At 51.9% G+C, this 21,107-nt stretch overlaps 1 protein-coding gene across 3 annotated transcripts in view; it reads left to right on the top strand.

Moving 5' to 3' along the window:
* BCR (BCR activator of RhoGEF and GTPase) overlaps window positions 1-21,107 on the top strand; it is a 128,593-nt gene that overhangs the window by 64,203 nt on the left and 43,283 nt on the right. For all 3 annotated transcript variants that reach the window (XM_058690950.1, XM_058690952.1, XM_058690951.1), the window contains exons 2-7: window positions 1,599-1,780; window positions 9,569-9,673; window positions 10,028-10,213; window positions 15,178-15,285; window positions 18,980-19,040; window positions 20,325-20,377. In XM_058690950.1, coding sequence (XP_058546933.1) covers window positions 1,599-1,780; window positions 9,569-9,673; window positions 10,028-10,213; window positions 15,178-15,285; window positions 18,980-19,040; window positions 20,325-20,377 — 695 coding nt within the window. The remainder of the gene's footprint in view (window positions 1-1,598; window positions 1,781-9,568; window positions 9,674-10,027; window positions 10,214-15,177; window positions 15,286-18,979; window positions 19,041-20,324; window positions 20,378-21,107) is intronic.

The raw sequence follows: 21,107 nt of genomic DNA on the forward strand, positions 1-21,107 counted from the left end.
TGAGTGTCCCCTACCCTGTCTGCCACTTTCAACTCAGAATTGGCCTCTGTTGGAGCCCTCCTGCAGACACACAGGGCACCAGAGCTCTGCCTGGCCTTTGTGGTCAGCGCCTGTATGCCGACAGCAGGGACACAGTGTGGGTGACAGCCAGCACAGTGCCAGCTCCCAGCTTGTGCCAGTGCAGCAGTCTTAGTCCTGGCTTCTTCCAGAACCCCCAGGAAGCCTTTGCAGCCACCAGGACGCAGATCTCCCTGAGCGTCTGATTTAATTGGTCTCTGTTTTTGAAGCTCCCCAGGTGGCACTAACGTGTAACCAGGGCTAAGGACACCTCTTAGAGGGCATGTGACCTGCTGGGACACAGAAGTGGAGAAAGTGGGAGAGGCAGAGGTGTGTGAGGAAGCTGGGACGTAGGCAGATGAGTTGCACAGTGCACTGGCAGCCGTCATAGCTGGATGTGGTGAGCACCTGGTCACTCCAGCCACGGCTTCTCTTGGCTGCTGCATGGAAAGAACTGAGAAAACAGTCCCCCACTAGAATTGCAGGGTCGACTCTGGAAGCCTGTGCCTGCCTGGCCTGGGTGGTCAGTGCCACCTAGAGGTTGAGCCCCAGGCTGGGTGTGCTTGGTGGCGGAAGTTGTAATCTTGTAAATAAACACTGCAGAGGCTGCCTGTGGTGGTGACATTTGGACAGGACTGCTTGCCGGTGAGTCATGGGGAAGGTGATGTAACCCAATCAAGATGACCTCAGAAATCCCATGGGCTGTGAAGATGCCCTGTGGAAGGAGTCAAGAAGTGACCCCCACATGAGACTTGGAGTGGACTGGGCCCTTGTGGGTTAATGTCCTGGTGAGGATCCATTGGATTAGAACAGTTCTGAAAACAGAGCTATACAAAGGCTGGCCAAGGGGTATGGGCTTTGTAATTTAGCCAGGAGGAAGGGGTGACTGTCTTCAGGTGCTTTTAGGATGGAGGTGTTCCGAACAGCATGGAGCCGGCCATAGGGTAGGCCACTTCTGTCCTCACAGGGACACTCAGGTTGGGGTAAAGATGGTCTAGGACTTTGCCACACCAGCTGGGAGGTGGGCTGAGAGTCAGCCAAGAGGCAGAGTGGGGTGAGGGGAAAGGGCTGCAGCACCCGTTCCCTGGGTTGGGACTGGTGGGCCTGGGGCACTGCTCACAGTGGCCAGGGCTTGCACCTGGAGTGGCATGATCTGAGCTTCTCGCCCCCATCAGATCCCCATGGACAGGTGCACAAGGACCATCCCCGAGAGCAAGATGCTAGCATTTGAGGTCCATCTTTCTGTAATGGCTCAGGCCCACTCCCAGGACAAGGGCAGATGTGCCCCAGACAGTGTCCTGAAAGCCCAGTCTCATTGTCTGGGGGGCATACCACTGTTCTGGCCCTGCCTCACCCTGTGGTCTTTGCTCAGTTGGTTGTGAAGGTGCGGTCAGCCTACCTGAAGTCTTTGTTCAACACCTCTGGGTGATAGACAACATCAGCCCAATGCCTGCTGGGGCAGGTGGGGTGTGGACCCTCCCAGGCAGACCTCTCTCTGGCCCCTCTCCCTATATCTAACACGGCTGCTTCTCTACACACAGATACGTCGTTTGGAACGCCACCTGGCTATAGCTGTGCTGCAGACCGGGCTGAGGAGCAGCGCCGGCACCAAGATGGGCTGCCCTACATCGATGACTCACCCTCTTCCTCACCCCACCTTGGCAGCAAGGGCAGGGGCAGCCGGGATGCACTGGCCTCGGGAGCCCTGGAGTCTACCAAAGCGGTGAGTCCCAGGGTGGGAGGGCCAGGTGTGAAATAAGGCTTAGATCTGGCTCTGGCCTGCTGTCTACTTCCTAAAGGTGCCCTGCAGCACATCCACTCTCTCAGGGGCAAGTAGCAAGTAGGTGATGTCAGGAGCAACCAGTGGTTGAAGTCACTAAAAACGCCTTCTTCTTTCCCCCATCCGGGGTACCTGCTGATCTGGAAACAGCATGCTAGGTGCTTTCAGCAGGGACTTCATGGAACTCTGTCAGCCAAGTGTGGAGGAGACAGGCAGCATATGCAGAGGCTAAGAATGCCACCACTGTCCTACCAGCAGGACGTGGTGGCGGTCCCAGCAGTGGTGCTGAGGGGCAGGGGAGGGGGACAGTGTCTGGGCTCTTGTCCTTGCGCTGCATGCAATGCACTTGCTCCTTTTCGCCAGAAGGAGTGCTGCTGATGACTCCATCCATTTGACCAGGGTCTTCCTCTTGAGGTATCATTGTCATTAACGGTCCTGATGTCACCTCCACTTTGGAACCGAAGCTCCAAGGTCATGTAGCTAGTGTGTATTGGCACATTCAGCAGATGCCCTCCTTCACTCCCAGAGATGGTCCTGGGCCTCTCTCTTGTAAGCACATAGCCCCGGGGTTGTTGTAGGCTCCTAGGGTAGTCCCACATGAGTTGGTGGCCTCACTGCTTTGATCTGTCCCATTGCCCTGGAGGGGCACTTCAGAGGTACATTAGAGCCCAGGCATGCACCCCTTACCTTTGGGACAGAGGGTGTCCCTTTGACTTCTCAGGTTCTTTCCTTCTTGAGTTGAGATCCTGTCCCTGGGGCAGGTTGCACCTCACTGTCTTCCTGTTGCCCCTCATGACAGATACCTTCCCTCTTTTGCTTAGCTTGTTTCTGATGATGTCCTCCCCAGGCTTAAATGCAAGAGAGGAATCTGCTTTTCTCCGTTGTTGGTGGGAAGTGCCAGAAGCATATCTTTTCACTGCAGTTGCTTTTCTGCTGGGCTGATGCTTCAGCTGCAGGACTGCTTCTTATTTATGCTTTTGTGATTTCTAAAGACTGGCGCTGGGTAGGCTTCCCATTCTGAAACACGAGGATGGGAAGGGAAGCCAGTGTGTAACACACACCTACCTTGTGCAGTTTTGATCCGACATCTGGTTTCACTGTTTTACAGATTAGGAAACTGAGGTTCAGAGAGATGAAGTAACTTGCTCAAGGCCATGCAGCTACCAGATTTGAAGCCTTCTCAAATCCTCAGATGACACTCTTTTCTTTAACTACCTTGCCTTTCTCAGTGCCCTCCCTTGCTTCTTGCTTCACAAGCATGATTTGGTACAGACGGGGATCTTTCCAGTCCTGAATAAGCAGGCTGAGTCCTCAACTTGGGATAGGGCTGCCCTAGGAGGCTGATCTGCCCTCCTTGTGCCCAGACCCCATGCAGCTTGGCTGCCCATCCCCACCAGACTTCTGCCTTCAGACCCTCATCTACACTGACTTGGAGTTCTGCCCTCAGCTTTTAGCCATAGTCTGAGGGCTTAACTGCTATGGAGCCTATCCACATCTGGGTGTCCACTCCCTCCTTTGGCCCCCGTGGGAGCCCATAGCCATGTCTTGTCTTATACATCTGTGCTTGCCAGACATGGGGTCTCCAATCCCAAGTACGCCACCTGGCCCAGAGGAGGTGTCAGGGAGTGTCTGGAGAAGATGGGAAATTTTCCCTTCCTTTCCTTTCCTTTCCTTTCCTTTCCTTTCCTTTCCTTTCCTTTCCTTTCCTTTCCTTTCCTTTCTTTATTTTTTAATGTGTATTTTTGAGAGAGAGAGAGCGTGAGCAGGGGTGGAGTAGAAAGAGAGAGGGGGACACAGAATCTGAAGCAGGCTCCATGCCCCGAGCCATCAGTACAGAGCCTAATGTGGGGCTCAAACTCACAAACCATGAGATTGTAACCTGAGTTGAAGTCAGACGCTTAACCAACTGAGCCACCCAGTTGCCCCTCTTTTCTTTTTTATTGCATTCACATACACATAATGTAAAATCTTCCATCTTAACCATTTTGAAGTATGCAATTCAGTAGTATGAAATGCATTCACCTTGTTGTACAGCCATCAGGACTGTCCATCCCCCTAACTCTTCATCTTGTAAATCTGAAGATCTGCACTTATTAAACAGCTCCCTACTCTCCCCTGCCCCCAGCCCCTTTAAACCACCATTCTGCTTCCTGTCTCTATTAACTACTTCACCTCATGTAAGTGGACTCACACAGTATTCATCTTTTTGTGACGGGCTTATTTCACCAAGCGTAATGTCTTCGATTCACCCGTGTAGTAGCATATTGCAGAATAATTCCCTTCCTTTTTTAAGGCTGAATAATATTCCGTTGTACATATATACTACCTTCTGGTAATTCATTCATTGGTTGGTAGACACTTGGGTTGCTTCCATATCTTGACTATTAAGAAAAATGCCACTATGAACATGGGAGTACAAATATCTGTTCGAGATCCTGCTTTCAGTTCTTTTGGGGGAATGACCCAGAAATGGAATTGCTGGATCCTATGGTAGTTCTGTTTTTAATTTTTTAAGGAGCCTTCATACCATTTTCCACAATGGTTGCACCATTTCATATTCCCACCAACAGCCAACAAGCATTTTGGTTTCTCCACATCCTTGCCAGTACTTGTTTTCTGGGTTTTTTGTTTGTTTGTTTGTTTATAGTGGTTCTCCTAATGAATGTGAGGTGGTAAGATGGGAATTTGATTGGAAAAGGACTGTGTAGCTTTGTTCCCGAAGCCCTCTGGTTAGGTGTTTGGAGCCCTGGGGCGGACACCCTCCACTGCCCTAAAGATAGACCTGGCATTGACTTTCTGGTTTCCCTGGCAGTGCAGTGCCTGGACAGTGAGACTTTCTTCTTTATTTTTTTTATTTTTGGTTTGAAGAAGACAGCTGTTACTTTCTAATGCCCACAAGCAGCATGCTGGTCTTGAGGCCCAAGGTGCCCAATCCTGACCAGTTACGCTGGGGGAAATCCCTGCTTATCTTTTCCTACCCTCCCAGAGGATGCTCATCTCCATCTACTGAGCTTGAGCTCTTTGGGCTGGGGGGCAATCAGGAGAACTTTCTATGCGCTCCATGGCAACCAGGTGGCTCAGTGAACTCCGAAGTTGCAGGTCTGTTCCATGAATGCCTGTCCCCAGGGGAAGGTAGGGAGTCAGCAGAGGCCAGGAATCCTCTTGCCTGGGATGCCGTGGGAAGGACCCAGGCCACCTTGGGTGGGTCCTGGTGACCAAGATTACCTTCCAACCCTGAGGGCTTATGACATTCTCCACCCCTGGACGTTCTGAGGTGCCTGCTGATGTTGACCAAGCTGTCTGCATTTCCCCCTTGAACGATGACCGTGCAATCCCAGATGGGGACAGAAGCCGCAGGAGAGGGCAGGCTGCCCCCAGGCAAGAGCCATCAGGCATACCTCCATCTCTTCATGGCCAGGTGAGGATACATCTTAGCAAGCCCCTTGGAAGAAGAGCAGGCCATTTTGATGACCACTGCCTCTCTCTGCTGGGAGGGTAAAGCTGACATCATTGAACTGAGGGAAGCAAAGCAGTATCATGGACACTTGTAGAGGCTGTAGTCAGAGCTGTGGGCTAGCAAGTAACCTTCCTTCAACAGTGTCAGGGAAAGGGGTGAGGGTCTGGCATCACCCCCAGCTGCCATCCTGGGGTCAGTGGCAGAGGGCCTGTGTTCTGCCAGATCAGCATGGTCAGTCCTTCTTAGCATCCTCAAGAGTCCCAACATCATCCCACCTATTTGTTTATAAGGGGAGACGTCAAGGCACAGCGACGGGAGCTGACAGTGGTCGAGCATCTCCTCACTGGGTTCTGTGACACGCTGTGTGACATTGCTCCCCGCAGTGACCTGCCAGGCCCTGTCCCCAGCTTACCAGCAAGAGGCAGGCCCAGAAACATTGGACCTCAGCGAGAAGGGGCCGATACCACCTCAGCCCACATTTCTCACATTCAGGGGCCCTTCAGTGAGTGGCAGAGCTGGATAGGTCTGCCAGCCAGGGGCCTTTCGTGGGCACATAGAGGCCGAGAAAGCAAACACACACTTGGATTCTGCTGCTTGGCAGAAATGCCATGCCCTTGGGCTGCCTCAGCCCATTGGGGGCCATGGACCCTTTGGGGATTTTTTGTTTGGGGTGGGGTTTTTGTTTGTTTTTTTTAGGTGGAAGTCAAAGTATATGCACATATTCAATCAGTCACTCCTACTGATTGAATGCAAGTGAAATTGGCAGTTTTTACCAGGAAACTCAACAAGGGGCTCAGGAATGTTTGAAGACAAACAACCCTGCTTTATAACTTTGATACTGGCCATCACTTGATTCAGTGTATCTGGTCAATAGTTGTGCTCATGGAACAGAAATTGTAACTCTGAGTCAAGCTGTTATCTGAGCAACCACAAGTTCATTCACTTTTATGATTCACTGGTTAGAGATGCTTTGATTGTTCCGGTCCCCCAGTGAGGCTCTGCAGCAGACAGAGCAGGATAAATGTTGCGTCCCTATGGCTCAGCTTGGCTACAAGTGCGGAGCTCTGGGTCCTGACTTAAATAGTGATAATGTTTGCTCACACCTGTCCTCTCTGCAGAGTTGAAGAGAGCAGGTATTTGGTGCCAGCCCAGGCTGTATGCTTCCTCCTGAGAGCCCTCCCAGGTTGGTTTATCAGTGGGCAGGCATAAGAACTGTACTGCCTGCCCTGCGTGTTAGCTCAGATCCTTATGCAGAGGCCAGCCCCTGGCCCTCTGCTGGCTGGACTCTAGGACAGTGGCCAGCCCTCTTGCCAGTGAAGGCATGGCCCCTGCCCAGAGAGGAAGACAGGGTCCTTTGTTGAGAGACCTGGCTGTCAACTCCCAGCTGGGAGCAGCCCACCCCTTCACAGCCAGGGTTTTGCACTCTGATCACCCTGGCTCCCTTAGAGTACGGCTGGGGGTAAAGGGTGCTCCCCAAATTCTGCCCTGCCACTCTGTTCCAGCTCCTGCCCTTGTGGGCCTGGTGGCAGTTCTGTTCACCTGGGTCCCTCTGTCAGCTTTCCCACCTTGTCATGCCCAGTTTGTTTTTATCTGCTCTGTCTGCCTCAGGTTTGTGTGGCTTGCTCCGTTCCCTGCCCTCTGCCCCTGCCCTGGCCCGAGTAGAAGTGGGAGGACTTCCTTCTGGCTTGCTGCCTTCTTTTTCCAGTTGCCCTTCTCCTCCGGCTTTCTCTCCACCACGATCTCCCCACCGTCATGATCCCAACTGGATTCACGTGCCCTTTCCAGAACTGGCATGTGCGCAAAGCAGGATTATAAATAACCCTGGTCCTGGCCCTGCCCTTTGTTCTCTATCTTCTGCATTTCTTTCCCACCCTCTCCAACAAGGCAGAGTTGGCTGACTTCTGAGCCGTCCCTGTCTGCCACCAGCCCCCAGCACCATTCTGGGGCTCAGGAGACGATTCCTGGTCCAAAAAGAGATATCTGCACCCATGTCTTCTCCCCAGCCTAGCACATTCCCCGGGCCAGACATTCCCCTGAGCTGGCCACACCCTTCAGAACAGGGAGAGCTGGAGCCGGCGCCTTCCTGCCTGCGCTTTTTTTCCTCCCAGCTTTCCAAATTGTGTGGGTGGGAATGAGACGCACTGCCACCCATGTGAGCACCAGCATCTTGTGCTGGGTGGGGCTCCACCACCACCACCCCAGCCCCCCCACGGGTGCTCACAGTAGCAAGATTGTTCCTCAGCACACAGCAGGGCTGGGTAGGTGACTGCTGCTGCCCAAGAAGCCGGCTGTGCCCTTCACCTTACCTCTTCCCTTGCTTGGGGCACAAATGGCACCTGGACACGATGGGAAGCGTGTTCAGGGTCATCAGAGCTACTTCTCCCAACGGGCTGCCACCATGCATGGTGACCTCAGTGGGCTGAGATGATAAGAGGGGTCAGCATCCCCTACCCCTGTACAACTGTGCACTGTGTGTCACAGACTTGCTGACTGTGGTGGCACTCTGGGCCCTGGAGCAGGCTAAGCTCACAGTTCTGGATCTTGGCATCTGCTTGTCAAACAGACCAGGGTCCCAGAAGAGCACTCAGAGCTTCACAAAGGTACAGCCAAAGCTAGGGCCCAACCAGGAGTTCTAGATCCATTCATTCGTTGGTTTGTTTGTTCATTGTCTTCATGGAGCACCTATATGTTCCAGGCACTTTGCTGGCACAGGAAGTTTCAAGATCAGGCACAACATGTCCTAGAGATTTCTGCCTGTGAAGCCACTGCCCAGTGTGCCCTGGGTGGGGGAGGAGGGGGTTCTGTGTGGAGTGGTACCTTTCCCTGGAGCGATACTTAGCCATGATCTTGGCGGCTGCCTTGTATGCATGCATGAGTACATGCACATACTTGGGCATGCGTGTACACACATATGCATGCATCTAGCCCATGCACACTTAGAGATTCCCAAAGCAAAGTGGTGGTTCAGGAAGACTTTTTGGATGGTCCCACAGTGGGCAGTTAGGATGTGATACAAGCCTCAGGGACCAGAAAGCAGAAGCAGGTGGGACATGGGGATCGGGCCTTCCTTCCCCAGTTTATACCCAGGCAGCTGATGCCCAGGGCAAGAGGGCAGTTGCCCGAGACTGGGGCTCACCAGGCAGGCCTGGCTCTGTAGCCCTGTCCCCCGACTCCTGGCCCTGGGTGCTTCCTGCTAGGCCAGCCATCTGTGTCACTGAATGCCTCCCTCCTGCCACTTCAGGAAATTGGAAAGGGAAGCACGGTTGGGGGCACACAGTGGGGCCATACTGGGGAGGCCCTGATTCTAGTCTCTGTAGAGACACCGTGAGGCCTGAGCTGGCCTTAGGTCCTTCCTCGAACCCAGTGGTTCTCACCTAGGGGCGATTTGGCCCCAGAGGACATGTGGCAACATCTTGCAAACATTTGTGGCTGTCCCAGCTGGGGGTAGGAGTGGGTGTTGCTCCTGGCACCTGTGGGTAGAAACCAGAAATGCTGCCCAACACCCTATAGGGCCCCCCAGCATCCAAAAGAGAATTCTTCAGCCCTAGATATCAGCAGTGCCGAGGACCAGGCACCTGCCCCAGACCAGCAATCTCCCCTGAGTGGTTCAGGAAAGTGGACCAAAGGGGCAGCACTCTGGTTCTACACCCGAGGGCTACCACAGTGTGGTTGTCTCATGTTCACCCATAGGTGGAAAACCAGTGGCAGAATGGGCAGGGGTGTTGTCTCAGTTTCTGTGGACTACAGTGGACCTGTTGGCATAGCCAGGCAGAGGGAGCATGGGCAGGCAGTGGGCACAACCACCCTCTGACCCTGACTCCCTCGCTAGTGGTCAGGTCACAGGCCCCCTCCAAGTGTGCAGAGCATAGCCCCCTGTGCTGCCCAGATACCCAGCTGGCCCATGGGGGAAGTGGCCAGTTAGTCATACAGCAGTTTTTATCACCTTTGGCATCAATATTTTCTATTAGTTTACTGGGCAGCTATAACAAAGTCCCACAGACCGGGGCATCTTTCCCCAACTGCCCAGCTCCACGCTGCCCATTTCTCAATGTCATGACAAAGGGTGGCTCTTGGTTTTGCTGGATGACCCCTCCAGAATTTTCAGTGACCATGAACAAGTGGCCGACTGGCCGAGGCTCCAGTGCCTCCCTTTATTTCTACATGGAGCCTTCTCCAGAGGCTTGTCCTCAGGTTGAGAAACAGGCCTTCCTCTCTGAGAGTGGCCACATAGGGCATCGTCCCCCAGGTCTGACCTCTGTCTGTTTCTCCTGCAGAATGAGCTGGACTTGGAAAAGGGCTTGGAGATGAGGAAGTGGGTGCTGTCTGGAATCCTGGCTAGCGAAGAGACTTACCTGAGCCACCTGGAGGCTCTGCTGCTGGTGAGGAGCGGGGAGGGCCTGAGCTGGGCCGGGGCGCGCTGCTCACAGGCCCCAGATCAGCCATCAGAAGGCAACCCCCCTTGCCTGGAGTCACTGAGACATCGGTAGGCGGGCCAGAAATTTCCCCTCTGTAGAAGTTGGGCTTCCCCGTGGGGCAGTGGACACTAACATAGGACAGGTGCCAAACCAAGCTGGCTTTACATTTTTATTTTTAATGGAATTTAAAAAGAAAAACACACGTGTCACTTAACCATGACTTTCTGTGGTCACACCATGCACCTGAGAAAGGGCAGGCCCTCTCATGTGTGCCACTCCACCTGTCACCTGTGTCACCTCACCTGTGCCCTCTTCCAGCCCATGAAGCCTTTGAAGGCTGCTGCCACCACCTCTCAGCCAGTGCTGACAAGCCAGCAGATTGAGACCATCTTCTTCAAAGTGCCTGAGCTCTATGAGATCCACAAGGAGTTCTATGACGGGCTCTTCCCCCGAGTACAGCAGTGGAGCCACCAGCAGCGAGTGGGTGACCTCTTCCAGAAACTGGTGAGTGACTCGGAACAGGTGCACGGCAGCCTCCCAGGAGCTTGCAGCTCTACAGGGATCAAGCCTCTCCCTTGACCTGCAGGCATGTGTTGCCAAGGGCTCTGGGACACCGAACCCTTATTTTAAGGCTCCACACTCAACGTGGGACTTGAACTCACGACCCTGAGATCAAGAGTCACATGCTGTACCAACTGAGCCAGCCAGGCGCCCTTGGAGAATTTTTTTTTTTTTTTAAGTGGTGTGGGGAGGGGAGATGTGGTCACTAAAAATCAAGGTAGCGGGAAAAGTACCCCTGGAGCCTGAAGGAGGGCCCTGGTAGAGAGAGGTGGGGAAAAGCCACCTTAGCTCCTACCAGCAGCTGTTTTCAGAAACAACAGGCATATTTAATGCTGACTTTGACAGGGACACCTTCATGCCTTATAGAAATCAAGACTGGTTCTTATGGATAGACTAGAGAAATGCAGGGCAGGGTGGTTTGTAACTGCGGAGTGTGGACTGAGGCATAGCCTCTCAGTGAGAGGCAGTCTGGCTCCTGAGTAGCGGGTACAAGGGGGCCCATCTCACCTTAGCTGAGGCAGGCCCTATAAGGCAGGTCCTGTCCTCACCACTGAGGGGTGAGAAGCCTGAGGAACTGCGGGTCACTTGCTGGGACTGTAATCCTGGTTTGTCTCCAAAAGGAGGGCCTTTGCTGCTGCCTTCAGGGGTCACAAAACTGAAGGATAGTTGGTGCTGGATGACAAAATAAGAATTTCTGAAAGGGCTTGATGAGCCCATACTGACAAGGAATCCTTATGGCAGAGGTGGCTGTGGGTTCAGGCTGTGGCCGTTCAGGTCCCAGAGGCAGAAGCACCCGATCAGGACAGAAAGGGCCCACCGTGAAAGCAGGTCAAGGGCCTCTGCAGCCCTTTGCTGACCACAGGACCCAAGAAGAGCCAAGGATATGGCTTCTAAAACATCAATGGAACCAATAAAACTAGCAATCAGATGAAAGATGCTGTGGCAGGCCCCTTGGCACTGGCCAGGCCACATCTGGGACAGGGATTGGCTTGAAGTGCATATTTAACCAAGACCTGGGTCAAGTAAAACTTGTCCAAAAGGAAGAAACAGTTAAGGGACTCGGGAGGAAGGAGAAAACCCGAGAGCTGTTGGATCGACATCTGTCTTCCAATATACAAAGTTCCAACGTGTGTGGAAAGGAGTCCCCACCTCTTTTGCAGTTCTAAAGTGTGCAACCAGTCAGTCCCTTTCAGAGGAGGCCATGAGAGAAGGGAGTCTGAGTAGAGGAGTTTAGCAGCTGTCCTGGGCCTGCCACTGAAGGCAGGTGCCAGGCAGGACCCTGTAATAGAGGTTCTACTTCTGAGGATTCCTAATCCCAAAACCAGATTATCCAGGCGCCCCATGGACATGCTTTTTTCCTGGAGCCTTCCTGCTCCCAAGGGAAACCAATCCTCCAGGGGTAGAGGTGGCCCAAGGTCACAGGCCCCTTCCAAGTACTCAGAGCACAGCCCTCTGGGCTGCCCAGACCCAGTCCTTGCCTTGGCTTGCACCTGGGCTTGAGTGATCTGCTCCAAGGTGTGGCCTTCCTATTGGTGGTCCTCTCTACACTGTCCTGGGCTGCAGCTACCTTGGACTCCAGGCCGGAATGAAGATACAAGAAACACATGAAAAAATGCCTTTTTGTTCAGATTCCTGTCACATGAGACCCCTCTCTCCATAGCCAAAAAGCAGGAGACTGTATTGGTGCAGCACCCCCAGTTCTGAAACCCACCCTCACCCCATTTCTCCCCGTGTGAAGTGTCAGCAGGTTCTAACCTAGTAGATTTGGCTCAGCCTGTAGCCCTCCTTAGAATGGGAGAATTGTGTTGTTGAGAAGAAACTGCAACAGCACTCTTCCCTGAATAACATTCCAACATCACTCAGAAAATTATCTTTCAAATGTTCATAGTTCGACGAACGCCAGAATTTGGAAAATTTCTTCTGGTTTCCCTGGTGTGCTTGAGCTACCTTTGTGGGTCAGATGTTGCAGCAGGACTGAGAGGGAGCTACAGTGGGAAGTCATGCCCCGGAACCAAGTGGAGAGTGTTCATGTGCGCCACCCAGCTAGGAGCTGGGGCTCTGCCGTTCCTTTCTGACCAGCACAAGTGTGGTTGGCCCCACAGATGGGGGTGGGGGGGTCACCCCATCAGGCTCCCTAGCTGGGAGAGTTTTAGGACCAGGGGAGCCCGCATTGCTATGCCCCAGTTATGACACCTCCCCTGCCCAGGGATTTATGAGCTGTGTCTGGTAGTTCAGAAAGCCTGGATCCCTTCCTGCAGGAACATACAGGTTAACTGCAATTGCTCAGGGGTTTGTTTCTGTCTGAAATTTTGTCAAGCTATGTTTTTGCTTTTCTGATCCTTTCAAACTTCCAGAAAAGTTGCAGAAATAGTACAAGAATTCCCATGTGCCAGAAACACCAGTTGTGACATTTTGCCAAATTTGTTTTATCTTTTTCTCTATCATTTTTATAAACATGTGTGCACATGTGCACACACACACACACGTGCTAAATAATTTGAAAATAACTTGCAGATATATCTGCCCTTTTACCCCTAAATACTTCATTGTGTACTTGCTAAAAACAAAGACAAACTCCTTCCATAACCCGTAGTACAGTGATCGAATTCGGGGACTTTCATATTGGTGTGGTGCTGTTATGTAATATGCAATCCATATGGAAATTTCTCCTGTTGGCCATCATGTTCTTGATAGCCACTTTCATTCCCTGATTCAGGATCCAATCCAAGGTTACAAAATGGACTTGCTTTTCACATCTCTTTAGTTTTCTTCAAACTGTACCAGTTCCTTGGCCTTTGCTTATCTTCCACGGCCTTGACATTTTTGAATGGTACAGGCCATGTTGTGTTTGTCTGATGTTTCCTCAGGAATAGATTCAAGTTTCGTGCTTCCAGCCAAAACAAAACAAGCCACAGCAGTGATGCCGTGTCCTCCTCAGTGCCTCATATCAGGAGGCACGTGATCTCTATTTATCCCATTATTGGTATAGCTTCATTTTAGATTAGCTAAAAAGATTAGACTGTTTGGGCACTTCTCAAATGCCACATGGGAGATGGGAGTTCCATAGGGAAAGGGAGAAGGAGAAGTAATGGAAGGGATTCTCCTCTCCCGGACCTTGTATCAGTTTGCTAGGGCTGCCACAGTCTGCACAACTTGAACAACAGAAATGGATTTTCTCATAGTTCTGGAGGCTGGGGTTCCGAGATCAGGCACCAGCAAGGTTGGTCTCCTGAGGCCTCTCTCCTCAGCTTGCAGATGACCACCTTCTCCCTGTGTCTTCACAGGTGTCCCTCTGTGGGTCTGTGCCCTTTATCTCTTCCGAGAACGGCAGTCCTACTAGATTAGGATCCACACTAACAACCTCATTTTAACCTATCTCCTCTTATGCCCTCTCTCTAAGTACACATTCTGAGGTGCTGGGAGTTAGGGTTTCAACATAGGAATTTTGAAGTGATGCATTTCAACAGTAACATCCCCTCTGGGCTCCTCACCAAATTATCTAAAGCAGCCCCATAGCTTTCAAGCTCTGCTCTGTTCTCAGCTCTTTGGTATATTACATGTTTGTTGATTAATTTATCGTGTATCTTTCCTGCTACTGGCCTCGCTGTGTCCGAGTGATTTGCGGCTGTGGTGACAGTGCCTAAAGCAAGTCTTTGTTGGGGGAGGCGCTCAGTGACTGGTGACGGAGACAGAGAAGGAGATGCTCTGGGTCTGACTGTCGTACCTATTGGTATTTGAGAATGCAGTGACTTGTCAGGGTGATCAGTGCAGCAGGGGCCCGGCAGGGCCTCCGTGCAGCCCCCACAGGGAGCAGAGCCAGAGACCAGACAGTGCCAAGGGCGCCTGGCTTACCCAGCATCTGGGCTTGTCATCTGAAGAAACATAAAATTCAATATAAATGCAAATGCATATAGAAATAAAATTTAGACTCAGCACAGAACAAACACCAGGATCAGCTAAAGCTTTAGGCTTCCAGCTGGTCGGCTGCCATGGGAAGGCCTGGCCAGCCGGTCACCAGGGTCCTCCATTACCCTCCCAGGCCTGGCTTTGCTGGTACAAGATGGGGGCTGGTTTCCCCTTGGCTGCCTCTGAAGGTGACCTAGGGCCCACATGTGCATACATACACGTGTGTGCTCACACACACACACATACATACACATACACACGCACACTTGCCCTTGGAAGCTGTCTCTCAGTTGAGTATCTGACCAGAAGGTTAAGTGAAGAGACCCTCTGTTAATGCCTTTGGTTTGACACAAGACAAATAAAATGCCTCTCGCCTTGCAGCTGGCAGCCAACAGGTCTCCTGCACGCCAGGTGTGGCATATAATACCTGGACCCCCCTTACCAGGTTTGGGCTGGGCTCATGTCTGGACAGTGGGAGCCCGTCTTCTCCAAGAGCAGCTAGATTGCGTGTTCCTAATGTGTTTGAAGGGATCAGACATGAGCGGAGCACTGTGGCTACCATAGGCCAGGGGGGCAACCTCCTTGTCCACTAGAGTCTCCTGCAGCCAGCACAAAAAGGTGCCACTCCATCCCACTATATATGTAGACTCTTGTCCGCGTTCACTGACAGCCTCAAATTTTAGCTACTGCCGGTGGCACTATTAAAATGAGTGAGGTGGGAGGAACAAGCAGCTGTGGAAGGAAACCGTTACCTGCCTAGGGCAGTGAGTCACTTCTCAGCATGTCACTTGGGAAGAGGGAAGCATGCACAGTGCGTGGGGGGTGGGGGGAAGCAGGTGGGATGCGATAGCGGGAAAGAGCTGAGGTGTCTGCAGCTCTGCGCTGCCTGCTGCACTGGGGATTTCTCCAGAGCTGTGCACGGAAGCCCATTTCTCAGAAAGATGGGGAGCAGCAGCACCTGTCCTGCACCTGTCCCACACTCTCTTCCTTCCTTCCTACAGGCCAGCCAGCTGGGTGTGTACCGGGCCTTTGTAGATAACTACGGAGTTGCCATGGAAACGGCTGAGAAGTGCTGTCAGGCCAACGCTCAGTTTGCAGAAATCTCTGAGGTACTTGTGACACTGTTCCGACAGGTGCACCCCTCCACCTCCTACGGGTAGGATGTGGGCTGGCCGTTGATACACCATGACCCGGGTGCACCAAACCAAGTTCTGGTGGTAAATCTCAGCTCTGTTTCCAGATGTTTCTGGGTTGGCTCTGTCAGCCTTGTGTGGGGGACTCTGTTGTGAACAGATAGGAGGAGCAGCTCCATGAGTTCCCTGACTCTCTAGGGTCCAGGACTCAATTCTGGGGCTCTGCCAAGTCCCCCAGACAGATGCTGTCTTGTACCACCTGTGTGCAGTAAGGAGTGTCCGTAGTTCTGTCTCATGAGCAGAGGTCTGGCCATGCGAGTCCCGAGGCCAACTATGCACCTTGTCACTAGAGAGCAGGTGGGGAGTGTGTTTTGCTCCGTTTCTCTTGTAGCCTGCTGGTGACCTTGCTCACCAGGGAAGCTGAGCCCTAGCACAGGGGCGTGGAGCTGCTATAGCTGCTCTCTCTAGACCCACGTGGGCAGAAAGCTCCAGGCTGGAGCTCCAGGAGGACTGAAACCTCAAGCCCCCAGTATTAGCATGCGGGGCCTCAAAAGACTTTCTCGGATACACAGGACAAGTGGCCTGTTGGGGCTGGTGCCCATGCCTGGACCAGGACCTGCAGCGCCTGCCTCCCAGGGTTCCCGGCGGGGGTTTTCCCCACCCTTCCACATCCTGTTTCTACCCTCTGCATCGGGGTGACATTTCCTCTTTCTGGGCCTGTCATCACTTGTGATGCCTCCAGCTCCTCGGAGCTCTGACTTGCCTTCCCTCCACCAAACAAGGATTCTAGATGGAAAGGCTCCAAGGGAGAAATTAGCATAAGAAAGATAAATGGAAACTAGAAATAGGGAGTGAGTGGGGTCTCCCTTGCTGAGAGACAATCATACCCTATCATACCTGGCTTTGTTCCGGGGGCTTTGTGCCATTTTGTAATTTATCATGAGAGGTGGCATGTTGTGGGTGCTGATCGTCCCTCATGGTGGTAATGGGTGCCATGCTGTTCCTCCAGAGCCCGTGGGGCCATCCACTCCCTGCCTGGTGCTGCTGGTAACAGGCTGCATGCACCCAGGGTTCCAGGCTGGCTCCAGATGTCCCTCCCTGTCATTTAGACCATATCTTTCTTTAGGTCATTCACTTAGCAACCCTCCCCCCCACCCCTGACAGCTGCAATGTTGGCACAGAATCCTGAGTGACCTTGACAAATTAGAGACCTAATCCTTTAAGAGCAGGCTCTAGTTAAATGGAGCCAAGCTCAAGTCCACCCAGACAGGCTTCTAGAAGAGGAGGGAGGAAGCAATGATGGGACACCAACCCAGGGTCACGTGGTCCCACTGACCATGCACAAATGGGAATCTGAGCTGAGGCAGGGATGCCGGGAGGGCGACAGCATCTTGGGGCCAGCCGAAAGCTGGTCCTCAGTGAAGCTTGTACTTTGGAGGCATCATCCACTTTGGTTCTCCACCTATATTTTTTAAAGAGACTCAGAGAGATTGGAACCACCCAGACAGAGCAAAATGGAGCCAAAGGAAACAGAAGCAGCAGGCTGTGTAGAGGTTCACTCTGGGGGTCAGAACTCAGACGTGGGGAGTGGATGGTCACCTCCAGGAGAGGGAGCTGTGGAGCCGTGGTCCCTCATCTCCCAGTCCTGAAAATGAGCCAGGGCAGTTTCCAGTTAGGCCAGAGCTGCCTAAACTGGGTTTCATGGAATGCCAGCTCCCACATGATGGAGTTCTGGGAAAAGGGCCTCTGGAATCAAGTTAAGTTTGAGAACTGGGGGATTAAGCCAAATCATAAGTTTCCTTGAGACAGGATTTCTGGAGCTCTGCATGCTAATGTGCATGGGACTGTCCAGGGGCATGTGGTGTGAAGGCTGCCTCGCAGACCTACGTGAGCATGGACGCAGATTTTTACAGAGGCTCAGGTTCAGCTCTCACATGCCCTCATACCCCCCACACCCCTTTGGAACTGCTGAGGCAGATGTTCGGAGGAATAATCACTGTGAGGGCCATTAAACTCTCAAGAGAGGTTCCAAAGAGCGTTGTGGAGTTTGGTCCCAAGGAGTTTAAGATACCATCATTTTTAGTCTTGAGAAGTTTACCGCAGTGCAAGAGGTTGGGAGAGCCATGTCTGAGTCCCTTCCTGTTCCCATGCTGTTTTTGTTGTTGTTCAGCAGCCTAGTAATGGGATTAACCATAGCTTCTTTCCAGAGATGATTTCAGGTACCCAGGCATCTTATATCCTGGCTTTTCTTGGTACCTTGGACCAAATCAGTGAATCCTTTGATGCAGTTGTGTGAAAGCATGACCTACCCACTGAAAAGCTCTGCTCTCCTCCTGGGGATCATAGCACCTCTTTGTTAGCAGCTACAGGCATACCTTGCTTTAGTGCACTTTGCAGATCCTGTGTTTTTTACATATTGAAGGTTTGTGGCATCCCTGTATTGAGCAAATCTGTCAGTGCCACCTTCCCAGCAGCATTTACTCACTGTGTCAAATTTTGTTAATTCTCAGGCTATTTCAAGCTTGTGCAATATTATTATATTTCTTTTTTTTTTCAAAAATTTTTTAATGTTTATTTATTTTTGAGAGAGACAGAGACAGAATGCGAGTGGAGGAGGATAGAGAGAGAGGGAGACACAGAATCCGAAGCAGGCTCCAGGCTCCGAACTGTCAGCACAGAGCTCAACGCAGGGCTCGAACTCACGAGCTGTGAGACCATGACCTGAGCTGAAGTTGTACAGTCAACCGACTGAGCCACCCAGGCACCCCTTTTTATTATATTTCTTATGATCTGTGATCATTGATTATGATTGCTGAAAGCTTAGTTGATGGTTAACATTCTTTAGCAATAAAGCGTTTTTTAATGAAGGTATATACATTGCTTATAGACATGATGCTGTCGATCACTTAATAGACTACAATGTACTGGTAAACATAATTTTTATATGCACTGGAAAACAAAAAAAAGATTCATTGGGCTTGCTTTTTTGCGATGTTCGTTTTATCGCAGTGGTCCAGAACCATACCCGTAGCACCCCGAGGTATGCCGGTATATTTGCAAAGTCAGGAGAGGGTGGGGAGGAGGTGGAATCCAGTGTTAGTCTCAGTGGTGGTGGGGCTGCCCTGGCCATTTCTAAAGGTGACTGCTCTTCACACCCCCCAGCCCCCTTGCCCACTGTTTAACTTCTCTGAGAAAACAGTTCTATGCATTTAGGGAGGGCACTGCGATTTGCCTTGTTTTTATAGGATTCCTTATGTCACAGGCTCTTGAGCAGGGGTGATCTTTGTCCCAAGCGACAACTTAGCAATGCCTGGGGATTTTTGATTGTCCTAGCAGGAGAAAGGTGTGCTGCTACATCAATAGATAGAGGCCAGGAATGCTGCTCAGTGGCCTGAGGTGCACAAGACAGGCCCCCACAGTAAGAGAATTTCTGTCCCCAAGTATCAACAGTTCCAGACGAACCTACAGCACCTAGGGCATGCCTTGTGTTCTGCCCATCCTGTATTTCATGCTATGGTCCAGGATGCCCCATAAGGCTTGCCTCAACTAAGATTTTTTTGCAGTGAGTGAAGGGTGAGTTTTCTTGCTAAAGGTTTCTGACCACAGAACGTCCTGCCACATCAAGGCCGCGTCATTTGTCCTGTGTGAAAATGTGCTTTTCTCTTTGCAGAACCTGAGAGCCAGAAGCAACAAGGATGCCAAGGATCAGACGACCAAGAACTCTTTGGAAAGTGAGTTCTCTATGCCGAGGCCTCTTCGTGCTCCCTGTGGGGCAGCTGCTGCGAGAGGATAGGGCATTGGCTGCAAAAACAAACATGGCACCCAGTTGGGTCAGCCTTTGGCTCCTTTGCTGTTCCTGACTTCCAATACTGAGAGCAGGGATGTGGAAAAAGTGGCACTGGATATGGCAGGGTGGGGAAGGACACAGGCAGGACCAGCTTGCCACCAACAGTAGCAACCAGGAAGAATGGGAGGGTTTTGCAAACGCCCACCAATCAGGCACTGCTGGGCGTTTAAAATGTCATCATGTTCTCCCCAGCAACCCTGTGAGGAGGATTTTGTTTTCCCTTTTTTCAGATGACAAAACAGATTTAGAATGAAAGTAACCCATATGGAACACAGGTCCTAAGTGGCCAGGCAGGGATAAAGCCAGAGTCATCAGGCTCCCAGGCCTGTGTGTTCAGCCTCCTCCTTCACTCTGGGCAAAGAGCAGGGGATCAGGACTGATAAGTCACTTCTCAGTTGTGGTTGTTAGGACAGCATGAATAGTTACAGAGAACAGAAGCCATGGCTCTGGTCCCAGACCTTCACCATGCTCTGAGTCTCAGTTTCTCATCTGTAAAATGGGAATAAATAACAATGCATGTCTTATGGTAGTCGTGGGAATCACATGAGGAAATGTACCTGACTTGTGTCAGAACACATCTAAGCATCCGTGCCCGTGATGGGCTGGGCTTGACATCGTCATGGAGAAGTGGGGGCTGCCAAGGCTGGTCAGGGTTTCTGTGCTGCTGGAGTCCAGCTGTCTGAAAACACTTAAAAGCCAAGAGCTATGTTGGCAGCTGAGTTAGTTTCTGCCAGCCTCCGAATCAGGCCTCCAAACTGCGCCGAGATGGACATCACTAGCAGTGTGCCAGTCTGCTTCTGGGGGACCCACCAGGCCAGAGAGCAGGTGTCCCGCCAGGGTTGGCATCCTTGCCAGCCCATCTGTAGCCGAGTGCAGGTGGCCTCCCCAACTCCAGAGGGAGGAGCATCAACTTGGGTTCTGACCAGTAGCTCTGGACTCAGCTTTAATGTTACGGACCAAAATCTCAAAGCCACGTGCCTGGCCTTCTAGGTGCTTAGGGTTTGTTTGCCCTTGTCACTGGGGATGGGTAGTTCCCAGGGGATGTGGAGGTTGGGCTGGGCTGCTCCCTCTGCCCAAGCACTTACAGCAAGGACAGGCAGGCGGGTGGTCTGGTGCTGCTTTCTCCATGCCTGGCCACCTCTCACCTGCCCTGCCCATCTCTCTGCAGCCCTGCTCTACAAGCCTGTGGACCGGGTGACGCGCAGCACGCTGGTTCTGCATGTGAGTCACTCCACCCGGGACCTTCTCACCCTGGGGTTCTTGGCTTCTGTTGTTCTGGGCCTGACACTGATGTTTGTCAGTGCTGCCCAGCCATTCCCCCTTTTCCTGCCACATACCTTTGTTGAATATGCAGAAATGAGGGGCTCATGGCAAGGAAGAAAGCAGGTTCTGGAGCTGTCATGGGTGCTCTCGTAGGAGTCAGTGCAGGGAGGGAGTGCCCTGTCCCATGTAGGAAGGGCCTCTTGGTCCCAGTGCATGAAACGAGCCTCCAAGGTAGATGGGGTGAGGACACAGACAGCAGGTGCATTCCAGGCCCGTGAGGATGACCATGGCCTTGCAACGTGGGGAGAGGGAGCATGGGGAGAGCACACTTCAGTGGGGCTGCTCCTAAAGACAATGGGGGAAACAAAAATGGCCCCTAATCCTACTGCCCAGGTGGCCCTTTTCATTTATGTTTAGAGCAAGTTGTACATGCGTGGTTGTTTTTTTTTTTTTTAATTCACAATCAAGTCATAAAAGTGTGTGAAGTTTCCTTTCCTGTTTCTTCCCCACAAAGGAGCCAGCACCACAGGGATTCTTTTATGCACATGCCAACATACCTGAACATTTTTTTTTTAATTACACAGAAGGCATCATGCTATACGTATCGTTCCACACTTTGCTTTTTTTTCCTCTTAATATGATATGGTAGATATTGTCCTACTTCAGCCCAAACAGCTCTGCCTATAGT

The sequence above is a fragment of the Neofelis nebulosa genome, chromosome 11, assembly GCF_028018385.1.
Source record: "Neofelis nebulosa isolate mNeoNeb1 chromosome 11, mNeoNeb1.pri, whole genome shotgun sequence".
Classification (NCBI taxonomy): Eukaryota; Metazoa; Chordata; class Mammalia; order Carnivora; family Felidae; genus Neofelis; species Neofelis nebulosa.